Consider the following 24,039-nt stretch of genomic DNA (forward strand, 5'->3'; position numbering starts at 1 on the left):
TGAAGGTGGCGTTGTTCCGTTCCTGCCATATCTCCTAGCAAACCAGCAAAAGCATAGTGTTGATGCATTTTCGCCATCCTGGTGCGGCCCTGTCTAGGGCGGCGATCGCAATGGAGGAGTGCTGGAGGTCTCGCCAGCTCGCAGCCGGAGCTAACGAGGCGCAACCCGTCCGTGAGCTAATCGCTTCCCAGACGCCCTTGGCCATTGGGCACTCCCAGAACAGATGCTTCGAGGATTCAAGGTTTCGAGTGCATAGCTGGCAGAAGTACTCGTTCTTCCAGCCGCGGCGTTGAAGTCTGCCATTGCACCACAACCTGTTTTGCAGCATGAGCCAAGCAAACATCTTGATCTTCCCGGGGGCCCAAGCATTCCATATGATCTTGCCGAAAACCAAGGACGTCATGCCCTGGAACCCTCGAGGATCAAGGACCTAGCCCATGGTTGTACTGAACACCCGATAGGCTGATGAAGCCGAGTATTCGCCCGTCCGCTCGAGGATCCATCTAATGGAGTCAGGGGTGCCCGCATGGAGATCGTCAGCTACGCCATGGAGTCGCCTATGCAAGGCCAGGACGTCGTGGATCAGATGTTCAGTACAACCATGGGCTAGGTCCTTGATCCAGTTGTCGTCTGCCAGGGCCTCCTTCACCGTCCTGTTCTTTCTCCAGGCATGCCGAGCCAGGCGCGGGTATTGCTGGGCGAGCGTGCCCGGCCCCATCCAGTGGGAGTGCCAGAAGGACGCTGTCGCGCCATCGCTGATGCTAACCGAGGTGGCCGTCGTGAAGAGGGAGAGGTCGTCGTCATTGCATATGTAACCTTTGTCCCGAAGGCGCGGGACGATTTGTTTGACCAGCAGGTCATTATGTCATTAGTGACATGGCTAAATTGTCTTTGTTGACATTTTCTGATGTTCTATGTGCGCTGCGAGCACGGTGGCGCTGCAAGTTAAAACGGCCACGCCTCCGCTCACCACCGCCGCACATCTCCACCGAAAGTGGAACCCCCGTTTGCTCGCGCGTCGGCTGGTTTCTGGCTCTGCCGCCCTGCCTGCTTCTCCCGATCCCCTTCCGAGGTAACCCGTTAGCTTGGCTGCCTCAGCACTGTCTCACACCACCGACCCACCCTTTCAGTTCCGTGGAGATTCCAGTTGGTTCGTACGACCAAACCTCTGGTTCTATCTTCTGTGCCTCAGTCAAACCTGCCCTGCCTTCTGAATTCACTCTTATTTATTTGCTTATTCGTTTGCACCACTGTTAATGATTTAGCATAAAAAAGGAATGGATTCTACAACCTAACCCCTTCCGTGGCCATCTTGTTTTTTGCAGTTTAGTTGGCCGGCATGGCTGCTGAATGCGAGAGCTGCAACTGCAGTGCCTGGGCAGCAAATGATCCCTCTGGAGTACTCTCCCCTCACAGCTTCAACCGTAGGTAATCAAACACGCAACACTCCCTTCCCTTGTGAGATTTTATTTACAAGGAAAGGTCAACGTGCCAGATATAGACATCTACTTTGTGCTAGCCCAGTTATGTGTTTATCTTTCTTCTCTGAATACATATAGACTTCTACTGTATGTGCTAGCCCAGTTATTCATCGGTGTAAATTATGAGCAGACATCCTTGCGGATGCCGACTGAATTAACTGCTTTGTTAGCGTCTCACTTTCTTCTTATAACTAGCGACTATGCATATGCTACACTGATTAATTACCAGGGCTGTACGACATGATGATGTTTCTTTGAGGATCACACACTGCGGTGTCTGTTTTGCTGATGTTCAGTGGACAAGAAATTTGCACCATGACTCGGTGTACCCTTTAGTCCCTGGGTAAGCTTTTCAGATCACTGTATTTGTTTCAAAAAAAAATTGGGAACAACAAATGCATTTTTCCCTTTCTGTTGATTGACCCCGTTTAGTCACTAGAATCCTGTACTACAAATAAAGGTTTATCTGCTAACCTACTATTCGATGTGGTTATAGGCATGAGATTGCTGGAGTTGTAACCGAGGTCGGTTCAGACGTCAAGGACTTCAAACTGGGCGACCATGTGGCTGTTGGGACATACATCAACTCATGCCGTGACTGTGACAACTGCAACAGCCTCCTCGAGAACCACTGCTCAAATTTTGTTTTCACTTTCAATGGTGTTGATACGGACGGTACTGTCACAAAGGGAGGATATTCCAGTCACATTGTAGTTCATGAACGGTATGGATGCATTCTCTACTGAAAGTTCTGAATTTGGTGTAGATTGTCTATGTCCATCTTTTTTGCCTCCAAGTCAAAACTCAATTTTCTCGTATAATAAGAATCTTGCATTTCCTGCTAATTCGTGACAGGTACTGCTATAAAATACCTGATGGCTACCCACTGGAAAAGGCCGCACCTTTAGCTTGTGCTGGGATCACTGTGTATACACCGATGATACGGCATAACATGAACCAGCCAGGAAAATCACTTGGTGTCATTGGTCTTGGTGGGTTGGGTCACATGGCAGTGAAATTTGGGAAAGCCTTTGGACTGAATGTGACAGTTTTGAGTACAAGTGAATCGAAAAGAGATGAAGCTATCAACCTTCTTGGTGCAGATAATTTTGTGGTATCATCAGATAAAAACCAGATGGAGGTACTGAACATCTTTAATATCTTTAAAGCTGAGTCTGAAACAACTTACAACAGACCACAACAAGTACATATCTCCTTACCTTATGTTATATTCCAACTGAGAAAACATAAATGCACAAAGGATCAGAGCTTATTATGCAATCGATAGTGCTTATACTATTTTGTGCTAGCTGAATTCTGCTTGTTATTCTTCTCACTATGCTTATACTAAGTGAGAATAATGAAATGATTTACTTTTGCAGTCCCTGAAAAATTCTCTGGATTTCATTGTCGATACTGCCTCTGGTGACCACCCATTTGACCCTTATCTCGCGCTTCTGAAAGTCCGTGGCGTAATGGCACTAGTTGGCTTTCCTGGAGAAATCAGAGTGCATCCTGCATCACTCAATCTTGGTAAAAAAACCTTACTATTAGCTATACAGTTAAAATAATTGCAGGGTGAAAAGTTCCATTATTTTTATCTTTTATGGTTCTATGCATGAGACTGTATGCCGTAGAACACACCACTGGTTGTTGGTTTCCTGGTTCAAAACTTGGCGACGACTTGAGGATATATAAGCATACAAATGTTGTTACCGGTGTTTTCGTGTAATGAAACTGGCTTTCGGCCCTTTGTCAAAAGATAACTAATCAGAACTCACTGCAGGTGCACGGACTCTATCTGGCAGTGTAGTCGGAGGCACCAAGGACACCCAGGAGATGATAAACTTCTGCGCGGTAAACAAAATATACCCAAATGTTGAGGTGATAAAAATAGACTACATCAACGAGGCTCTCGAGAGGCTTGTCAACCGGGATGTGAAGTATCGGTTTGTAATCGACATAGAGAGCTCTTTCAAGTAATATCTTCACGGTTGGCACATTTTCGAATCCTTATAAAAGTGTGTAGAATAAAGTTGAATCTTGCAAACAATCGCGGCTGACTAGTGATAGAGGGCTTTCCTCTGTAATGTGATGGTATGCTTTCCGGTCCGTGATAGAAGATTGTTGTGAAGATACGCATATTACTTTCAGAAAATATGTAAATAGACCTCCTATGGATGCTCAATTATTGTAGTATCAAATTTTCTGAATTTTCAACTGATCAACACGTGAGCAATGGTCAGATTGAAGAGAGGAAATAATGTCCAAAACAGCTGAAGCCAGTAGGACCTTTGATAGACAATATTGGAAAATTTTACCTCGCTTATTTCCGGGGCTGATCAAGAACCTGCATCACAGAAGCAAATATCATGTCACTATACGTTTCGAGCTTCGACAAACTATTTGGAAACAATTTATGTTTAGACAAAAATGAATCAAATCTCCTATTTTAGCTATAAAACAAGAGCCCCGCTTTGGTACCCCCCCCCCCCAGAAATCGTATAAAGGGCAATATGGACCTTTGATATATCGTACACAATTTTGTATGATGGGTCACCCGACGTATACGGACGTACGTGGCGACAATACAGTGTTATGTGCACCTTGGCAGGCCCAGCCCATTTATGTTTTTTTTTAAACTTCAAAAAATACAGGTTCCACCTATAGTACTGAAGGCGCTAACCACTGGGGTACTTTAACTATTGTGCTAGTGTACTTATTTCCTCCTTATGGCAGCTATAACCAGTGGCGGAGCCTGAATATAGAGGAGGCCAAAACATGTCATATAATGTTAGAGGGGGCCAAATCACCTAAATCTAGCTAATTTTCTCTAACAAATGAAGGATTAGGAGTACATATAGGTGTATTTGTGAGAGCATGGGGGGGGGGGGCCAAGGCCCCTGCCAGCAACCCCCTGCCTCCGCCACTGGGTATAACGCTAATAAAAAAAGCACGCGTTCCCGGACTGATTTTATTCAGTTCAGCCGTTTTTATTCTGGGTTTTTTCGTTTTCTCTTATTTCTTTCTATATTTTCGTTTTCCTTTCTTAAATCGGAATTCTTTTTAAATGAATTTAATTTTTTTTCAAATTTCGTGAACATCATTTCACAAATTTCATGAACTTATTTTCAAATCCATGAACATTTTGAAATTCATGAACTTTATCAAATTCAGTGGGTTTTTTAATTCATGAAGTTCTTAAAAATTCATGCACTTTATAAATTTTCATGAACTTAATTTTCAAATTAGTGAACTTTTTTGAGATTACGTGAACATTATTCGCATTTGTAGATTTTCAAAGTCATGAACTTTTTCGAATTTCATGATTTGTTTATCAAATTTGTGATTTGTTTGAATTTTTGTGATTTTGTTTCAAATTCATGAACATTTTTAATATTTGGGAACATATTTTGGAATTTCATGGCCTCATTTTAAAAAATTTGAACTTTTATAGAAAAATTACAAAGTTTTTAAACATATCATGAATTTTTTTAAATTTATGCACCTTTTCTAGGCTCGCGAACTCTTTTCAAATTCGTGACCTTTTTGTGTCCGCTTTTATTTCAAATTCGTGAATTAAAAAAAATCATGAGCACATGGAACTTTTTTCCAGCGGTCAGCAACATATCCTAATCCATGTGCTCATACGCTCACCCGCGCCTGCTCACCTGCTCGGCCGCTCAGTGTGAGAGCCGCATTGCTGGGCTGGCCAAAAAATCCTATCGCGTGAGCGCTGAATGGCTTAGCTGGCGCAACAAGCGCTCATTAGGAGCTCCCTACATTCGGGGAGTAGCATCAAATAGACTGCGCCACGCACAGGAGGCTGCCCGACTGGGCCCGCCTATGAAGCTGGAAGGATGACTACCATGGGCATGCCCACCTGCTCGAAAAGGTTGTGACCATGTTAAGATGTTCAAAACTAAACCATGTTAAATGTAGAGTGTTCAGGTTGTCCAGAAGGCTCCGTCTGAGAGCATGTTGTTTTCCAACTTCCTTCAAATGGCCCCATATTTTCCACCAGCTTATATGACCAATTCAAGGCACCATGCCGAAGTTGTTTGTGTTTTGGGAGATTCTTGCATTTTGGAGTTTTCTAGGTGAAAATGGTCGATAAATGGCCAGACATGACGCAACTTGTATACGGTGTCAGAATTCATTAAAATCTGGCATGGATGCCTACTATAGGCATGCGCATCTACTGAAAAACGTTGGGGGTCATTTGACACATGTCCTAAAAAATAAAGTTGAATGGAGTGTGTTCGCTTTGGTGAGAAGGCTCCGTCTAAGAGCACGTTGTCTCTTGACATCCTTGAAATGAGCCAATTTTTTCCATGAGTTTATATGGCCAATTAAAGGCACCATGCCATGTTTTCTTAGTTTTAGACAATTTTTGTGTTTTCTGGAGTCTTCTCGATCAAAAAAGGCCGATAAATGGCCGGACATGTCGCACTTGCATATGATGTCGAAAATCGTTCAAACTTGGCATGCATGCCTATCATGGGCATTCCCACCTACTTGCAAAATTTTGGGTCATTTTAAGAATGTCTGAAAGTAGATCATGTTCAACGGTGGGTGTTTGGCTAGGCGAGAAGGGTCCGTTTGAAAGCATGTTCTTTTGACATCCGTTAAATGGCCCCAATTTTTTTTCCACCATCATCTATGACCAATACAAGGCACCATGCCAAGTTCTTCGAGTTTTTGACAATTCTTGCACTTTTTTTCGAGTTTTCTTGGTGAAAATTCGCCAATAAATGGCCAAACGTGACACAACTTGCATACGATGTCAGAATTAGTTCAAACCTAGCATGGATGCCTCATATGTCCGTGCCAGGTTGCTGCAGGAAGTTGAGATCATTTACCAATTGTCCAAAAAACCACCAGTTTAGAGGAGTGTGCTAGACTAGGCCGGATAGGTGCATCTATGAGTATGTTCTTTTTCCAAATTTGATTGCATTTGTTATTTGCAATTTCCTTCATTATCAATCAACATAAACATTCTTTTATATCCTAACTATTTCTTTAAATTTCTTAACAGTTTTGTAATTTCAAATTGTGTATGAAAATTTTACAAACTTGAACACTTTTTCCAAAAAAATTACCAAGTTCCCAACAATTGATATTAAACACAAATTGCAAATAACGTACTTTTTCTTAAAATTTATCAACTTTTTTAAAATGCAAACATTTCTTCAATTTGGGAACAAACAATTAAAAATAGGCACATTTTTTGAAATTCAAGAACATTTATTTAAAATGTAACAGTATATGAAAACAAGAAAAAAGTTTGGTATTCCAAATAATATTTCAAATATTTTAAGGTTTCAAAAACAATAATAAATTTCAAAAATGATAAAAATGAATTAACAAGAAAAGAAAGAAACATGAAAAATAGAAATTAAACGCTTAGGCCTTGGCCCAACTAGGCGACCGCATTGCTCCCCGTTGGGTGCCTATTGGGCCAGCCCAAGCGTTAGCAGATTTGAATAAAGTTCATCAATTTTTAAAAAAATGCTCACGAATTTAAAAGAATTGCAGGTTTTAAAAAAAAGTTCGTCAAAGTTAAAAGGAGTTTGTGGATTTGAGAAAAAGTTCACGGATTTGAAAACAAAGTTCATGAATTTAAGATAACGTTCACAAATTTAAAAAGTTGACAATTTTAAGAAATAATCCATGATTTAAAATAGTTCATGAATTTAAAAAAATAATGAAAGAGAAAAATAAAATAACAAAAGAAATAGCGGACAAACAAAAACCAAAAAAAAAGAAACAAGCTCGCATTGGTTAGTGTTATATTTGAAAAGGAAAAAAAGGTAACTAGACACAATAAGAAAGTAGTCCAGTTGATTATTGCGGTAGGTGTTGGGTTCGAATCCTATCAGACACACATTTATTGAAGGTTTTAAATAAGTGGGAAAAAGGTAGCAAATGGGCCAGCCCAAGTGGCACGACACACAAGCCGTGTATAGCGCGGTGCGGGCGACGTATTTTAAGAAGAGACCATCCTACCACTTATTTTGTAGGGGTGTGGAGAGATCTCAGCGCTCAATGTGTTTAGGGGTGGGATGTACCGAAGCAGAAGTGACAAAATAAACATGAATGATGCACCAATATGTCGATGCCTATATAAAGTTTGCTTACTTCTCTTGTAGACTGACATGTCTCACTACTACAGGATGCTGTGAACATGACAATATAATCAGAGACCTTCGACGAAATTATATGTGATGCATTAATGCAAACGGTGTTTCTGTAGTTCTTCAGTATATGTACTTGTGCATCGAATTATGCATTCATTCTTGAACCTATATTTATAATAAACATGGTTTGATATGAAAAAAGTGATTGTCTACTTTTAAATTCAAAATCTATGAATTTTAAATGCAGGAAATAAATTAGGGATAAATTATATTCTGTAGGCCAGTACACTGCACACGGTTTGCGAAAGCAAAACGTATGTGATAAACATCAAGACTAGACACGTTTCTCAAATCTACTACGTGTGCGATGAATCTCCACTGCACACACGATTAGCCAAGAAAAATGTGTGAGATTGACAACAGCAATGCACACAGCTTCTTATTAAATGTTTGCGAAAGTTACCTTATCACACACGCTTGGCAATTATTGACTGTTTATGATGTCATACGCATCGTAAACGTTTGCTCATAGAAGAACACGTGCGATAGGCCTTCATCCGAGGCGGGTACGACGGATGAATCATGTGGGATATATTTAAGATTCACATATATATTTTTATAGGGACAAGTATATGCACTCATACAATGAATCGCATACAGTTGAGGAAAAGTAAATGTGTGTGATTGTCTGTTTATCATACACGTTTTACAATCGTGAACTGTTTGTGATGGGGCGTGCATCGCAAACGTAGCACCACAGAATACCTACTGCGATGATAATGCGAGCACAAACGAGTAGGAAGGATGGAGCGTTTGGGATATTCTACATATCAGAAATAGTTGTCTAAAGACTCGCATTCGGGATAGATGCCGTCATCGCATACGCTTAGTTATGCAAAACGTATGCATTGCCACTTCTTATCCCCGACGGTTTCTGGGTCATATGGAAAGGACCCCCTATCACACACACTGGCAAGACGACGGTTTAAAATGCCGTCGCAAAAAGGGTTTAAAAACCGTTTGTATAGCAGCTCATTGTACTAGTGTTTGCTACACACTTGTGAACACATTTCTTTTTTTTCTTTGTCTTTCTTTGCGAGAAAACTTTCGATCTATTCATCTTCAATCATATCAATACAATAAACATCAAAAATAATAAAAATTACATCCAGATTCGTAGACCACCTAGCGACGACTACAAACACTCCTCCACAAAATACATGTTGGAGGCATGTCCTCCGGGGGGTACTACATCACATATATGTATTGATCATAATTCTAATGTATTTCTTCCAAAAGAAACAAAAAAGGAAGAGAAGATGATGCCGAGAAAGAAAAGAAGAAAATGCAAGAAAGATGTCTCAATAAGGAGCTGTTGAAGTGTATATGTGGATTGGCTAGCCCTTTCTATCAATTCGGACTTTTGGTTGTGTTGGCTAGTGTTGGAAATATGCTCTAGAGGCAATAATATTTATATTATTATATTTTCTTATTCATAATTCAAGAGTTTATATTCTATGTTATAATTGCTATGATCCTGGAATACATGATTAAGTGAAAAACTCATATGCACGTGTGGAATGAGAAACGACTAAATAAAAGATTCCTAGTCTTGCCTACAGGACTAGCTCAAGCGTTGTTGGCGATCATATTTTTCGAATTTTAAGATATTGTTAAGTATCAAACAATAGCCCTAAAAAAACATTGAGATTATGACATTGAAAGAATGATCATATTGAATCGACCCAAATTTGCCTGCTATGAATTGAGTAATATTGTCTATAATCAATTGTAATAACACGAAGTGTTAACATGTGATTTTGCTCCTTAGACCATGAGAGTATTGTAGTCACTTCTTACCGTAAGGTGAGCTTTGGGGTTGCTCAAATGTCACTTGTAACACGGTGATCATAACGACAACTTACAGGTTCATCCGAAAGTTTGACAAGGGACTAGATAGCTCAAGAGTGAGGTTTGCTCCTCCGGCAATGGAGAGATATTCTTAGGGCCCTCTCGGTGTGATGGCGTCCATAATCATCTAGCCAGACACAAGTGACTATGTCACGGGGATACATGCTTATAATAAGAACTTGCAGGACATCTTTTGTCCTACCCTCCCGTGACAGCGGGGTCCATAAGAAAATCTAAGGGATATTAAGGCCTCCTTTTAATAGACAACCGGAACAAAGCATTAGCATATGAGGAATACATTAACTCCTCAGACTACGGTAATCACCAGAAATAATCCCAATTAATGTCACGATGGTGTATGAGGATCATAACACGTAATAGGTGAATACAACTTGCAAGATAGGATCAATAACTCAAATATATTCATGAAAACATAGACGGTTCTGATCTGAAATCATGACACTCGGGCCCTAGTGACAAGCATTAAGCATAGCAAGGTCATAGCAACATCAATCTCAGAACATAGTGGATACTAGGGATCAAGCCCTAACAAATTGACTCGATTACATGACAAATCTCACCCAACCCCATCACCGTCCAGCAAGCGTACGAAGGAATTACTCACTTCCGATGGTGAGCATCATGAAATTGGTGATAGAGAAGGGTTGGTGGTGATGATGGCGATGAACCCCCCCTCTCCGGAGCCCCGAACGGACTCCAGATCAGCCCTCCTGATGAAGAATAGGAGATGGTAGTGACTCCGTATCGTAAAACGCAATGAAACTTCTTCTCTTATTTTTTTTACTCGGGAAGACGGTATTTATAGACTTAAGATTAGGGTCAGCGGAGCCACGTGGGCCCCATGAGGTAACATGGGCGCGCCTAGGGGGTGGTCGCGCCCTGTTGCCTTATGGGAAACTGGTGGCCCCCTCATGTGGATATTCACTCCATTATTTTATATATGTTCCATATAAAATCTCCAAAAAGTTTCGTCCAATTCTGAGAACTTTTATTTCTGCACAAAAATAACACAATGATAGTTCTGCTGAAAACAGCGTCAGTTCGGGTTAGTTTCATTCAAATCGTGCAAATGACAGTCCAAAACAAGAGCAAAAGTGTTTGGAAAAATAGATACGACGGAGTTGTATCAATGAGCTAAGACGTTGGGCGGCGGAGGAGGATTCGGCGGTTGCGGGGGCGGCGTTCACACCCTATAAAATAGATCGAGGAAGTAGCTCGATCGAGAGAGGAGTCGTGCAGTGTGTTTTTTTTCCCGTTGGTGTTCGAGAGGACTTCGTTTGGCCGATTTTTCTCTATTACGTGTGAGGAGGCATCATTCCCTGGTTTTTGCTACGTGGGAGGGGAGCGTTTTGGCGGGAGGAAAGACAAAAAAACCAAACAAAGGTGGGAGGAGAAACGAATAAAAGCCAAACGAAGATGAGAGGAGAGATGAAAATAAACCGTGGAGCGAAGACTACCGAGTCCCCCTTTAGGAATACATATATATGTCAGTAGGAACATTTCCTACTGTCTTGAATGCTAAGAAAACCAAGAACACTATGAAGATGGCGGTAACGATCAAACTCACCGACGAGCAGAGTAGCGAAAGCAGTGACGAGTCGTGCAGCGCGACGATTGCCACCGATTCCCATAGCTAGGTTTTAGCTCCTAGTCGCGAGAATGTTCCCCAAGACAAGAGTCGAATTGAGGTATCTACGCGTTTCGAAGTCCGGCAGAATTTAGACGTCCAGGAAGAACTCTGAGAAAACTAGAGAGAGAAAGCCTAGCAACACTTCTCATCTAATTAAGAGTCTAATTCTATTAGACCAATTAGACCAAGATTAGAGCACATCTAATTAGAATCTTAAACACTTAGGCCAATCAGACCGAGAGAGCGTGGAGCTATGCGGGAGAGATCCCCTTTGGATTGGTGTGTTGCAATAGGGAGCCTTCCACACATATATAAAGGTGGAGAGGGAAGGGGGCCCAACAGGAGCAATCCTTCTGCTCTTCCATTTCGTGAAAGCAGGGAAGGACTCCCTCCTTAATAGGATTCGGTATAGGCCTTCCTTAGGGAGGTGGCACCCTATGTGGGCCCCACTAGGACAACTACGGGTGGTCATCTCATGACAGTTATTCACAACTTTCTTACACAAATAAAATCTCATATTTTCCAGATGTCCTCGGAACCCATTACGAGACCCCCTCCCAACTTTTAATATACAAATCCAGACTTTGCAAAATCATGTTAAACTTTTTGACAATTGAGCAAATTTTCTATAAATTCAAATCAATCTTTAGACTGTTGGTTCTTAATTGGGTTCCAATCTTCATCCCGCTTCCCTTGTTAGATATCTAAAGCCACTAGCCATCCACACATTTCTCAAATGTGCTGCCAGGTGTAGCTATCCACCTATTTCTCAAACGCACTGCCAAGCGGCGCTAGCCCTTTATCCTTATTGGCCACATTTCTCGACCCTCCATCATAGTCACAGATGTCATTTCCTTGTCTGCACGTGTCTAATTATGCTATCTCCACCATCTCCCACCGCCAACTGCCCACCGCTCACTTAAGTCGTCGCAAATCCCCTTGGATGCAACACATATATGCTATTCAAATTCTATTAAATGCAGTTAATTTCAAATTGCTGGTGATAGCCTATAGCTTCAGCCTGAATTTGGTTCTTACCTCCCTTTCGGTAGACCTCCAGACCTTAAACCTAGCCAGTCTATTGCCAGATGCGTCGCTAGGAAATGGTCACCTTCTTCACCCCCCTCATGAATGCAATTAAATGCCTTCCGTAGTCTTGTGTGTGGATTTAGGTAACCAACTTTTTTCAGCCAAGTAAATTTTCTACAAATTCAAATGTTTGGATCTAAATCGTGTTCATATCTTCACCCCGCTTCCCTTTTTAGATCTCTAAACCCTAAACTAGTCATCTACCTATTTCTCAAACACGTCGCTAAGTAGCACTCGCCATCTATCCTTCTTGCCCTAATTTTTCGCACCACCACCATAGTTGTAGATGTCATTTCCTTGTCTATCATGCCTCTAAGTGTCTGATTAAGCTTCTCCACCATATCCCACCTCTCACCTAAGTCACCGCAAACCCCCTTGGACGCACATATATGTTATTCGGATTCTAATCTCTGTAGTTAGTTTCAATTTATTGGGGACAACTTAGCTTAAACCTAAATCTGGTTCATATCTCCCTTTTGCTAGACCTCTAAACCTTAAACCTAGCCAGCCTATCGCCACACGCGCCGCTAGGAAATGGACACCTTCTTTCTCCCCTCGCGAATGCAATTCAATGGCCTTCCGTATAGTCGTTTGTGTGAATTTAGGCAACAAATCTTTTGCCAGCCGAGGAAATTTTCTGTAAATTCAAATCAACCTTTGGACCGTTGGCTTGGATCTGAATGAGGCTTTATCTTCCCCTCGCTTCCCAGTTGCCGAGATCTCTAAACCCTAACACTAGCCAATCCACCCATTTCTCAAACGTGCCGCCGAGCGGCGCTCGCTCTCTTTACTTTTTGCCCTTGTTTCTCGCCCCCTCCACCATAGTCTTAGTCTCGTAGATGTCATCTTTTTTTTTCTTTTTGCGGGTGCGTAGATGTCATCTTCTTGTCTTTAATGTCTCCACATGTCCGATTACACCATCTCCGCCATCTCCCACCGCCCACCTAAGTCGCCGCAACCCCCCTTGGTCGCAGTCCATATATCTTGTTCAAATTCTAATTTATGTATTTAATTTCAAGCATTGATATGCACTACTACGGACTGTTTCTTCTTGTTGTTGAACAACTGATCTAACAGTTTTTGATCAAAAGGCTAAACTGAACAAAAGAAGGGGAGCAAAAGAAAAAAAAGATGAAGAAAATAAAGCTAGGAAAAGCCAAGTCTACTCTAAAACTATTCCTCCCGCATCACGAAAAGTTGACGCAGACGCTGCCGTTCTTGGCGCATCCGCACGCCGGGCACGCCTGCGCTGCGGCCGCGCACGGCGCGCACACGCAGAGGTGCCGGCACGGCAGCAGCAGCACCACGGCCGCGCCGTCGCCGCACCCCTTGCACCCTCCGACTCCTGTCGGAGCCGGCGTGCCCACCTCCTCCTCCGCGCAGATGGGCACCTGGTTCTCCCCCCAGCAGCACGACTCGGCGTCGTCCTGACCGTCGCCGCCGCCGCCGCCACGGGCCGCCTGCGCGTTGAGCACCCGCTGCAGGTCGGCCCGGAGCACGTTGGCCGCGGCCTCGTGGGACTGCGCGGCGTCGCGCCACATCTGAGCCTCCATATAGAGGTTCCTGATGCGCTCCTCCAGCGCCCAGTTCATGCCCCTGACCCGCTCGATCTCGTCGTCCTTGGCCTTGAGCCGCTTCGCCGCCCTGGCCTCCACGGCCGACACGATGAGCCTCATGTGGCTCCGCCTCTGCTCCGCCAGAGCAGCCCACATCTTTCTCGCCTGCGCCGTCGACCACCTTTAATAACAAACAAAAGCTATAGAGGAAAAAAAGCCGGAAACGAGGCGATTAATTTGATCAGGGGACTCACATGTCTGTGCAGGATGTGGTCGACGGCGACGGTCTGCTGTTGCGCGTGGGCCGCAAGAACGTCGCCGGGCACGGACGACCGCTCGTCGACGCGCCTCCGCTTGTTGCCGGTGGTCATTTCCTGAGCGCCGTCGCCCTTCCTGGCCAGATCAACCGCGGCCAGAGCCAACAGCTCCGAGTGCTGATCCGCGGCCAACGTCGGCGTGAAGAGGGCCGCGGCGCCGTAGCAAGGCCCGCTCGCAGTCGCAGGCATGGCGGCGGCCGAGGCGGCCGGCCGGTTGGCGAGCTGGTGGTGGCCGCCGCCGGTGGCGAGTAACATGTGGCGCAGGCGTTGCAGGTCCACGGCCATGGCGGTCTGCTCCTGGCACTGGGAGGCCGCGCGCGGGGAGGACGCGCCTATATATACACACAGGCAGAGGCAGCCAAGGGAAGGCGATGGCGATGAGTTAGTCAGATGTGGCGATGAGTCATGTCATGGATGGATCGGCGCGAGCGCGGCCGGGGTGGCGAAGAAAGAAACAAGGAGGTCCGTCCTTGGATGACGGTAGGCGGCCGAGTATTTATGGTGCGTGCGTGACCGATCGAGAAGAAAGCAACTGACGATGAGATTGACCCTCCGATTATCCTTCTCGTTTTCAGGAGCGATTTCCTTTTATTTATGCCTTCCGTTTCAATCAAAATCTGCCTTTAATAATTTGATTTAATTTGGAGTAGAAACCAAGAATATATTTGGCCGCATATACACAAGGGTCTGCAACCAACGGATGCATATATATGAAAATATATATGGGGTCGAGTTCATCGCTTGATTTGCAGAAGAAGACCAAATCATTCAAGTTAGTAGGTTGTGGCGCCAAATCAGCAGGAATCGTTGAGGCTGCTTAGATAGATCTGCACGAATCTTGGGGTCTAAGGAAACCCACAACAAAACAAATTACCACGCGCTCTCTGGACTTGGTAAAGCGCCGTGGTTAGGCTGATCATAGTGGGGAGTAATTTAAACTAGTGTCATATACATGACACTAGTCTAAGTTACTATTTTTATAATGCAAAATAATACTCCCTCCATTCTAAAATATAGTGCGTCCGCGCTTTTCAAGGTCCAACTTTATCCATAAATTTAATCAACGAGACCAATTGCGGCGGGAGAAAAAAATTATATAATTAAAAACTTCTTTCGAATACGAATTCACTGATATAATTTTTGCTCCCGCCGCAATCGGTCTTGGTAGTTAAATTTACGGTCAAAGTTGAAACACGTGAATAGAGGAAGCACTACATTGTGGAATGGAGGGAGTATAATAGATGGCTTCATTTATTAGCTTGTAGACTCATCTTGTCTTGGGAAGCGCTATATTACAGTAACATATTATGTTACCATTTATCATTAACTACATGCTATGTAAGCAAAATTTTCTTGAAATGTGTTATGTTATTAGCTAAGTTACTCCTACTATGACTAGCCTGACTAGCCTTAGTGGAGGGCAATTCGATCGGAGAAGAAGAAGGGAAACTGCATGCATGCATGCGTTTGGCGCGTTACGTAATTAAGTTCATGCACTGTACCTGCATGCACTAGGCTCACAATTAACCCACGTACTTTAATGTGCTGATCGAGATATACTCCTAGGAGTACTATATGCGTTTTTTTGGCTGGTTATAGCTGTAGACGTACGGTTGAGAAAAAAAGAAGCACATTATAGGTATATAAATAATAAGGGAGTAAGTTAAAGCGTAGAGGTAGAGACGAGGGCTCAAAATTAGCAAGGACATAAATGAGTTCTTGCCTATACTGTGCTCTGGTGCAAATCCCGCCGATTGATCTGTACGTTCAATTTGATTACCAAAATAGATTTCTAATCTAATGCCAAAATTCCAGGGTAGGTATTATCGCCTCCGTCGATCGTACGTCTTCAATTACGGGATATATACACACATGATACTCACGTAACCTCGGCGCCAAAATAGAAGTAACCACACGTACGTGCGTCACCAGCCGTACGTTCAAAACATGACTTGTACAGCTGTACAAACACGATGCAGATCTGCATGCCAACTCATCACACAAGAGTATGTTTGGCATATATATATATCTATCTTTTTTTTTTGCGGGGATACTGTAGTATCTATCTTTGGAGAACAATAAGGAACGAACGGCCAAACAATCAGCGAACCCTGTTGGCATGAGGAGGAAGATATCAATCCGCGAGGAGCCATGCAAAGAATCAAAGAGGAGTTCGCCATGTTTGGATATTCCACAGAAAGACGCCAAGGTTCTTCCTCTGGACACGGATGCCGACCCCTGAGGCTGGGTGTATTACAATTACGTCTGATGGAGCTTTAAACTCTGAGCTTGGTGTAGGGGGCGCTGGTGGTGTGGCGAGATCGGCGACTTCCTTTCTAGGAGCGTGGAGCAAGCTGTACCCCGGCGTGTCGGATCCACTGGTCATGGAAGCGCTAGCACTGCGAGATGCTGTCAAACTTGCTAATATTCGTGGATTCACGCGGGTGCTTATGAAGACCGACTGCCGTCAACTAGTCGAGCTATGGAATACCCGGTTGTCAGCGTGTTCTGTCGTAGCATCGCTTTTAGATGAAATTAGAGAGCTATCTCTGCAGTTTAATTCCTTTGTAATTCAACATATTTGTAGGTCGGCCAATGTACCGGCGCGCTTGTGTGCTAAGCTAGCTTGCACGCTTAGTGTGTCGAAAAGTTGGATCGACGAGACTCTAAGCTTCCTGGTCGGTACCCTTTTGGCTGACTGCAACAGGAATTCATTAGTTGAATAAAGCTCTAAAGTTTCCCGAAAAAACAATCAGCAAACCGAACCGCTATACATATCCTGAAAACACTGGAATTAATCACAGTTTTGCTAAAGCATATCTAGATGTGCCATAAGTATTGCACATCTAAGTCATATGTCATTGATCTTACATTAAAATTCGTGTGAATATTTTCTTTCTCTTTTTTTTTCTCTTTATGCTTGATTCACTCACTTAGATGTGCAATAACTAAAGCACATCTAGATGTGCCCTAGACACACCCAATTAATCAATATGATTGCAGTTTTCGCTTTCCATGCATTAATCTCATATTATTCTTGCCATAGACCTTTTTTGAAGAGATATCTTCAATGGACTTTTGTGCGCAAGGAAACAAGACTGCGCATTCAAGTGGGAGTACACGGATAATTTCACGGAGACGCTTTGGCTGCTTCTTCTACACTACTATTAAACAATCAAACACGAATTTTTTTACGTGCACCCAGCAATTAGTCCCACAACCCTGCACGAACGAATCAACACCACACGATTAGGCCCACAATTCTAAATCTAACAGCCATCATTGATCTAATACCTTTATTGTGTGCACGTAGCAATTTCCCTTGGCTGACCGTGCTCCACCAGCGGAGGAATATTCGAACTACCGATCCCGCGTGCACCCTGTCCCGTATCCTGTTCACCTTACGAAATTAAAGGCTAAAATTAAGGGCTTTCTGTTTTAGATAGGAGAGAGGATTAGTGCATGTACCTTCCAAAACACACGTCGCCCCGCATCCCACGCCCCGCGTCGGCATCCTCCATGCGTCTCATCGTCGAAGCGGGAGATGTGCCGCGCCCGGCAGCGTTCGGCGGCCGAAGGGGGAGACGTGCCGCACTAAAATCACGCCGCGTCCTGCCCCTTGTCCTCTCTCCTATCAGATGTTCGCGCGACAGGGACACCGCTCGAGGACGCCGCTGACGCAGGAATCGGTCCGCCACAGAAGCTGCAAAAACGGGGTGACCAGCCACCGTCACGGGCACCTTCATCGCGTCGCTGTCGAGGCCGGATCTGATGTTGCCCCCTCTACGTCATCTGAATCCTGCCAAGGTTGACCACTTGGGCTTTCTTTCACAGCTCACTACCGAATCGACGCTGTTAATATATCTTGCATTTCCGCCTCCTTGGCATTATCGTTTGTATTTACAGCATAAACATGATTTATATGCTCAGGTCCAGGTTGCATTCTTGGGTGAGCTGTAGATTTTGTTTCAGTGCGAGACAGTTTTTTTCTTTCATTTTTATTTTGCTCCTCATTCCGTCTAGCTAGCATAGGATTACACCACCGATCATGCTTATCAGGATTTGCTGCACAACATGGTGCCCGCACATGCCTGCATATTTTTCGGAATTTGTGTCAAAAACTGACATACTATAAGGCATACTCCCTACTAACATGCTACATGGTAATCACAAGATATATACCTATTCTCCATTCCTTTTTTGCTTCAGTTCTAGAAGAACAATTTTTTACCTTCTGTTACAATTTTTATGTGAGGAATTGTTCTCGGAAAGTTGGGTGATATACGTACGTAAATATAAGAGGTGGAATTACCTCACACACACGCGCACGCGCACGCGCACGCGTACACGCACACGCACACGCTAATGCCCTTGTCTTCACTACTAGATTTTTCTACCACTTCACTGGCTGAGTATATTGATTTGAATGAATGTCTTCCCTTTGTTGTTGGCATTTAGCTGACTTAGCTCTCTACTTGCTTGGATTGGTTGTAGATGGGAGATCGAGTAGCATATTGATTTAGATAAAAGATAGGTTTCCAGCGTTTCGGAAAGGAGTATGGAGTTGAGTTCTAATTTTTATTACCACTGATCGCAATGGCGCAAGATGTTCCTTTGATAGTTTTATGTGGGTACGAGTTTCTTCTGAAAGTACATATGGCTAAATGTTGATCTTCAATGTTATTTCATGGTAGCCTTTGTTCTAAGGAAAATATGCTTATTAGTACTCTTGATTATTTATGTTATTTTTGCAGGCTTTCTCTCAGCTTTGTTCTCAGCAGTGGGCTTTGCTGATGGTTTTGTCCAAAATAAGGTATGGCATGCATGGATTAAATCTTGAATTTCGCTACTAAATATTTGTACTAAACATGGTGTAAGTCGCTTGTCAGTTTTGCCTCATAATCCTAGCTCTCATTGGTTGAGTTTCATGATGTTGCTTACATTTTACTGAGGATATCCTCTAAAAAACGATTTTTATATCTGTGGTCTTTTTAGTAATGGCCACTGTAACTTAAAAATGTTGTGTATTTTTGTATTCGCATGTATAGTATTTTGATGGAAACATGCATGCTTCTGTGGTATACTATGGTGGACTATCATGCTTGATGGGAAGAGGTATGCTGTTACTTGACTACACATTTATCTTCTGATGATCTTGAACCGTGTGTTTCAAAATAGATTGACATAGTAGCACACTATCTCGCCCTTCTCACTAATTCTAGGGGCATAGGTTATATCTATTTTACCGGCCAGTGCAATTTACAGGTTGCATTTCACGGCATGTTGTTCTATCCTTCACTTATTTTTCAGGTTTAGCAACCTTTTTTTGCTGGTTGGTGTCAACATGGCTGAATAGGTTCTTGAGTTGTTGTACTAGCATTTTATTTCAACTGAGATCTATAATTTTCTGATTGCTAGCTAACAAAAGTAACTTGTAAAGTATGGTACCATGTCATGTTATATATGAATGTAATCTTGCATGTTTTTTGTTATAATTTACTTACATTTTCAGTAAGTACTTAAAGTATATGGCAAATATGAGACATGCTTGCGAATCATCTTTTATTTTACTGATTTACTATGAAAGTATTGGTCTCCAATGTTGCGTGCGGACCAATGAGCAGCTCAATACCTTTTCAGTAGTGAATAAGGATAAAGAGGATGAAGACAATAAAAGACATTTCAACCGTGATGCGATAGTGTTGTACAAGTGGATTTATTGCTTGGTTTTTATAACCCCTTTCCTTTTTATTATTATGCATTAGCGCCTTGTAATAGAAGATTTCTCACAATCAGATTTGAAGTGAGTCTACATAAGTCAAAAGATGGTTGGACATTGTTGTCCAAAACGTTATGTTCGATATACTCCACCAGAATTCATCGTTTATCTGTGGTCATATGCTCTTTTACCAATTGTTTATTCATTTTATATTATATTTATTTCCTGCTCATAGTCCGTTTCACGAGCAATATATGGTCCCTTTGCCCACCGTTGATCTAATCTTGGGTACTTTAAATGCATGTTCGTCATGGTTTACTTAGGCATGTGCAAATTGATACGTGCGTTGCACGTGCAAGCTTACTAGTCTAGACAAGAAGAACAAGACAGCTGACGCGCACAGGGAGAGGGGGGAAAGAGAAGAAACACAACAACTTTCAAGGAAACGCATGCCGGCGGGAGAGAGATGATCGGACGGACGGACGGGCGGACAGACGTGTCATGCGCCACGCGAATAGCTCCATGTGCAGTGCGGTGGCACTTGCTCTGTCACTACCGGTCGATCTGAACAAAACGTTTGGCATGTCCCGAGACGTGCCACGCCTGCATGCCGGGCCAGCGGCGTGGCACTTGTCATGTCACACGCGCTTGGGGCTGGTACAGGTATCCTGATTAGCGCATCCCAATGTCGAGCCTTAATAAAAAATAAAAAGGACACAATATTTGTCGACCGTATGGAGCCGGTTATCCAACACTGTCCCAAAACGTCTGCCAATACTAACCTAAAAGATCAGCTAACATATTTCGTATAGTTTACATTGAAGAAAAATAATAACGAAACATGGCCGGGTGGATCAGATCGTGGGAGGAAGAAGGCAGTTGAGAGGTGGAAGACGACGTGTGAGCCGTTGGATGAAGATCCAACGACAGAAAAAAGAAGTGACTGGTGCTTGATATATTTTCAGGTATCTGAGGTTTAGTCGCCCCCCTACAACAAGGTAAATCATCAGCGTTGATCAGTTTAGCTAGGTTTCTGTGACTGGCATGGCCTCTTGGGCTTAACCGATCAGTCTTGTGTGTTCTCGCGGCTCATGCACTTCTTCCAGAGCTCACAGGGGACAGTAGCAAGCTCGGGGCCGGCGATCTGCCGGATCTCTCCATGACCAGGTGCGGTGACCAAGTGCCACTGCAGCTTCGACGCCTAGCTCGACTAAACGCACGAGGTGGACGTGGCTAATTAACCGGAGGTTGACACTGCTAGCTAAGTCGCCGCTGGAATCTCGACGGCGTTGGTCGACGGGATTCGTCTGTGTCTTGTGTCCCTCCCCCACTCGCCCTACCCAAACTCCCAAGCACACAGTCAGTCAACCCCTGCAAAGTCAGTCAACCCCGCTCCTCCTCCTCCTCTTCTGCGACTATGGGTCTGATTGGTTGGATATTAGTATGGTCAAGCCAAAGTGTGGCTAGCCATACAAGTATGGCTGTGAAATTAGACGCCAAACTTTGGCAAAAGTTGACAAAAAAAATTATCTCTATGATAAATGGGCCATGTGGGCAATAAAATATGGCAAACCAAAGTGTGGCAAAAACCAAACACATACCAATTAAACTGTGGCTGCTAAATTTTGGTTTGGCAAACTGTGGCTGAGAACCAAACAGCCCTTATATAAACGCAACCGCGCCGATGACCAAAACCCAAATACATCAGTCAGTCAATTACTCCATGCAAGCTCGTGGCATGTCGCAGCAACGCCGCCGCAGCGCCGCCGCCGCCGCGCTGCTGGCGCTGGCGGTGCTGCTGGGGACGTCGCCGCCCGACGCAGCGGCTCAACAAGGTCCGTCCTGGCGGCCCCTCGTGGCGCGTGTCAACAAGGACGCCGCCACCTCCCTCTACACCATCGCCATCAAGGACGGAGGAGGGCCGCTCCTCCTCGAACTCGCCGGCCCAATGCTCTGGGTCGCCAACTGCCCCTGCACGCACTGGGCCATCGGGTGCGGCGGCAGCCACTGCGACGGCTTCCGCAATATGTTCACCCCGGATGCCTGTGATAGTGCAGAATGGCCGGCGCAGGGGCAGGACACGTGCATCTGCACCGCCTTGCCGTACAACCCGGTCGACGGGCGCTGCGTCGCCGCCCAAGCCACCACCATCTCGATCGCTGCCAACACCACGGACGGCAAGAACCCGCTCTCCCCGGTGACCTTCCCCGTCGTCGGGTCCTGCGCGCCGGGGGATTTCCTGGCCTCGCTCCCGGCGGGCGTGGCCGGCGTCGCCGGGCTCGCGAGGCTGCGTAACTCTCTGCCGTTGCAGGTCGCGCAGTGGTACAGCCTGAAGCAAGAGTTCGCGTTGTGCCTGCCCAGGGGCGGGGACGGCGTGGCCGTCTTCGGCGGCGGCCCGTTCCAGCTCCTGGCCGCGCCGACCGTGGAGCTCGCCGACAGCCTCCGCAAGAAGCCTCTCCCGTTCCTCTTCAACCCCAAAAACCGCGCCTACTACTTCACCATCACCGGCATCGCCGTGAACCAGCAGCGCGTGCCCACGCCGCCCGGCGCCTTCGACTTGGAAAGGAGAGGCCAAGGCGGCGCCGCCTTCAGCACCGTCACGCCCTACACCGCGCTCCGCTGGGACGTCTACTGGCCGCTCCGCAACGCGTTCGACGCGGCCACCAGCGGCATCGCGCGCGCGGACAAGGTGGCGCCGTTCGACATGTGCTACCAGGCGTCGGAGCTCGCCATGACCAGCGTGGGCTACGCCGTGGCCAGCATCGACCTGATGCTGGACGGAGGCCAGAACTGGACGCTGCCCGGCGCCAGCTCGCTCGTGCAGGTGAACGACCGGACGGTGTGCTTCGCGTTCGTTCAGACGGATTCGTCGGTGCCGGCACATGCTGAGTCGCCGGCGGTGATCCTCGGGGGGCACCAGTTGGAGAATAACCTGCTGATGTTTGATCTGGACAAGGACACATTCGCGTTCAGTGGGCTGCTGCTCGGCATCGGCACTACCTGCAGCAACTTCGACTTCAGCATCGGGAGTTCTTAGAAGCAGTAGTGTCACTGATCTTGCGAGTCGAGCTAGCTAGCGCCGGAGTGCCACCGTCTGTACTCGAGTACGGTTTCGTTTCAATATTACTAGCGTACTAGTGTTGTGTTAGCAACGAGAATAAAGTAATACATCGTCAAGGATTTGAGATTTTTAACACATTGTGCTATCTGATTTTTGATGCCTGATTCTCATGCGCTGCACAAAATGGGTTGACAAATTCATGTGAATATTGCACAAGTTTAAATTGCACACCTTTGTCCAATGAAAAAAATAGCCTCAGGGCGTCAAATCAGCGCAGAAATTCAAACGGCCAACATTCAGACCTAGTCTTGAGATTTCGAGGCCCCGGGACGAAACTAGAACATGGGGCCTAACAAGGGTGGACACGTTCATGGGAGTGGGTGCCTAGGACCCCACCCAAAATATGAAATTCACTCATTCTACATAATTTCTGTGTATCCATGAAAAAAAAATATCAAAACTAGATGAATGTTTGCAAAAGGTGCCCCCACTCCTATAGTTTGCATCCACTTAAAATAGTTTCAAGGTCCGCTCCTGGGCCCTAACATTTTTAGATGCAAAGTCACTAATTGTGTATCTTCTGATCATAACTGCGGCACCGCGGCGCGGCTATTTGTCAAGACAGAGATGGTTCTTACCTAGGCTCTTCAGTGCTTGTGATCCAAGGTTTGCTTGATGCAGCCACTTTAGAAGCAATAGCGTGCAGGGAAGTGTTATCACTTGCAGAAGATCTAAACTCGCAACACTTTCATATTGCATCTGACTGCACAGAAGTGGTGAATGGAATACGGGTCAATTTTGGAGGAGTTTTCGGAGGAATCATTAGGGAGATAAAGCAAAGAGCAATGTCTTTTATTTTCATATAATTTCGTGCATGAATTTCGAGCAACAATTCATGAAACGCATATAAGGTAGCTAGGTTTGGTACTACTCTCCCCGAGGGGAGACATATTTGGTAGGGGTCACCTGACGATGCTCTTGTTATACATGTAAATATTGATATGAGTTAATAAAGCCTGGCTGTCTTTCTAAAAAAGAGAGAGAATTGGAGACACACCTTCGCACGATGGCCTATGGTAGCGATGCGGTCTCCTCTCAGCGACTTTAGCCTCTC

General features: G+C 44.8%; 3 protein-coding genes across 4 annotated transcripts; 2 read left to right on the forward strand and 1 right to left on the reverse strand.

Annotated features, from left to right (window-relative positions):
• Positions 1 to 960: 960 nt before the first annotated feature.
• LOC119270241 (probable cinnamyl alcohol dehydrogenase 1) lies at positions 961 to 3,729 on the forward strand. 2 transcript variants are annotated; one of them, XM_037552231.1, is made up of 7 exons: positions 961 to 1,072; positions 1,326 to 1,428; positions 1,711 to 1,824; positions 1,978 to 2,205; positions 2,337 to 2,622; positions 2,864 to 3,014; positions 3,268 to 3,728. In XM_037552231.1, exons 2-7 carry the CDS (start codon positions 1,340 to 1,342, stop codon positions 3,462 to 3,464), a joined length of 1,065 nt encoding a protein of 354 aa, XP_037408128.1. In that variant the 5' UTR covers positions 961 to 1,072; positions 1,326 to 1,339; the 3' UTR covers positions 3,465 to 3,728. The 2 variants fall into 2 exon arrangements, with proteins under 2 accessions (XP_037408128.1, XP_037408129.1); XM_037552232.1 differs by having other exon boundaries at positions 996 to 1,150; positions 3,268 to 3,729.
• Positions 3,730 to 13,299: 9,570 nt separating this feature from the next.
• On the reverse strand, positions 13,300 to 14,519 carry LOC119270242 (E3 ubiquitin-protein ligase BOI-like). Its single transcript, XM_037552233.1, has 2 exons — positions 14,083 to 14,519; positions 13,300 to 13,993 (listed from the first exon to the last, which is right to left on the reverse strand). Exons 1-2 carry the CDS (start codon positions 14,428 to 14,430, stop codon positions 13,460 to 13,462), a joined length of 882 nt encoding a protein of 293 aa, XP_037408130.1. The 5' UTR covers positions 14,431 to 14,519; the 3' UTR covers positions 13,300 to 13,459.
• A 7,068-nt stretch (positions 14,520 to 21,587) lies between these two features.
• On the forward strand, positions 21,588 to 23,044 carry LOC119270238 (chitinase CLP-like). The gene has a single exon (XM_037552226.1). The coding sequence runs from the start codon at positions 21,588 to 21,590 to the stop codon at positions 22,899 to 22,901; it is 1,314 nt and encodes a 437-aa protein (XP_037408123.1). The 3' UTR covers positions 22,902 to 23,044.
• Positions 23,045 to 24,039: the final 995 nt, after the last annotated feature.

The sequence above is a fragment of the Triticum dicoccoides genome, chromosome 3A (assembly GCF_002162155.2).
Source record: "Triticum dicoccoides isolate Atlit2015 ecotype Zavitan chromosome 3A, WEW_v2.0, whole genome shotgun sequence".
In the NCBI taxonomy this organism is placed as follows: Eukaryota; Viridiplantae; Streptophyta; class Magnoliopsida; order Poales; family Poaceae; genus Triticum; species Triticum dicoccoides.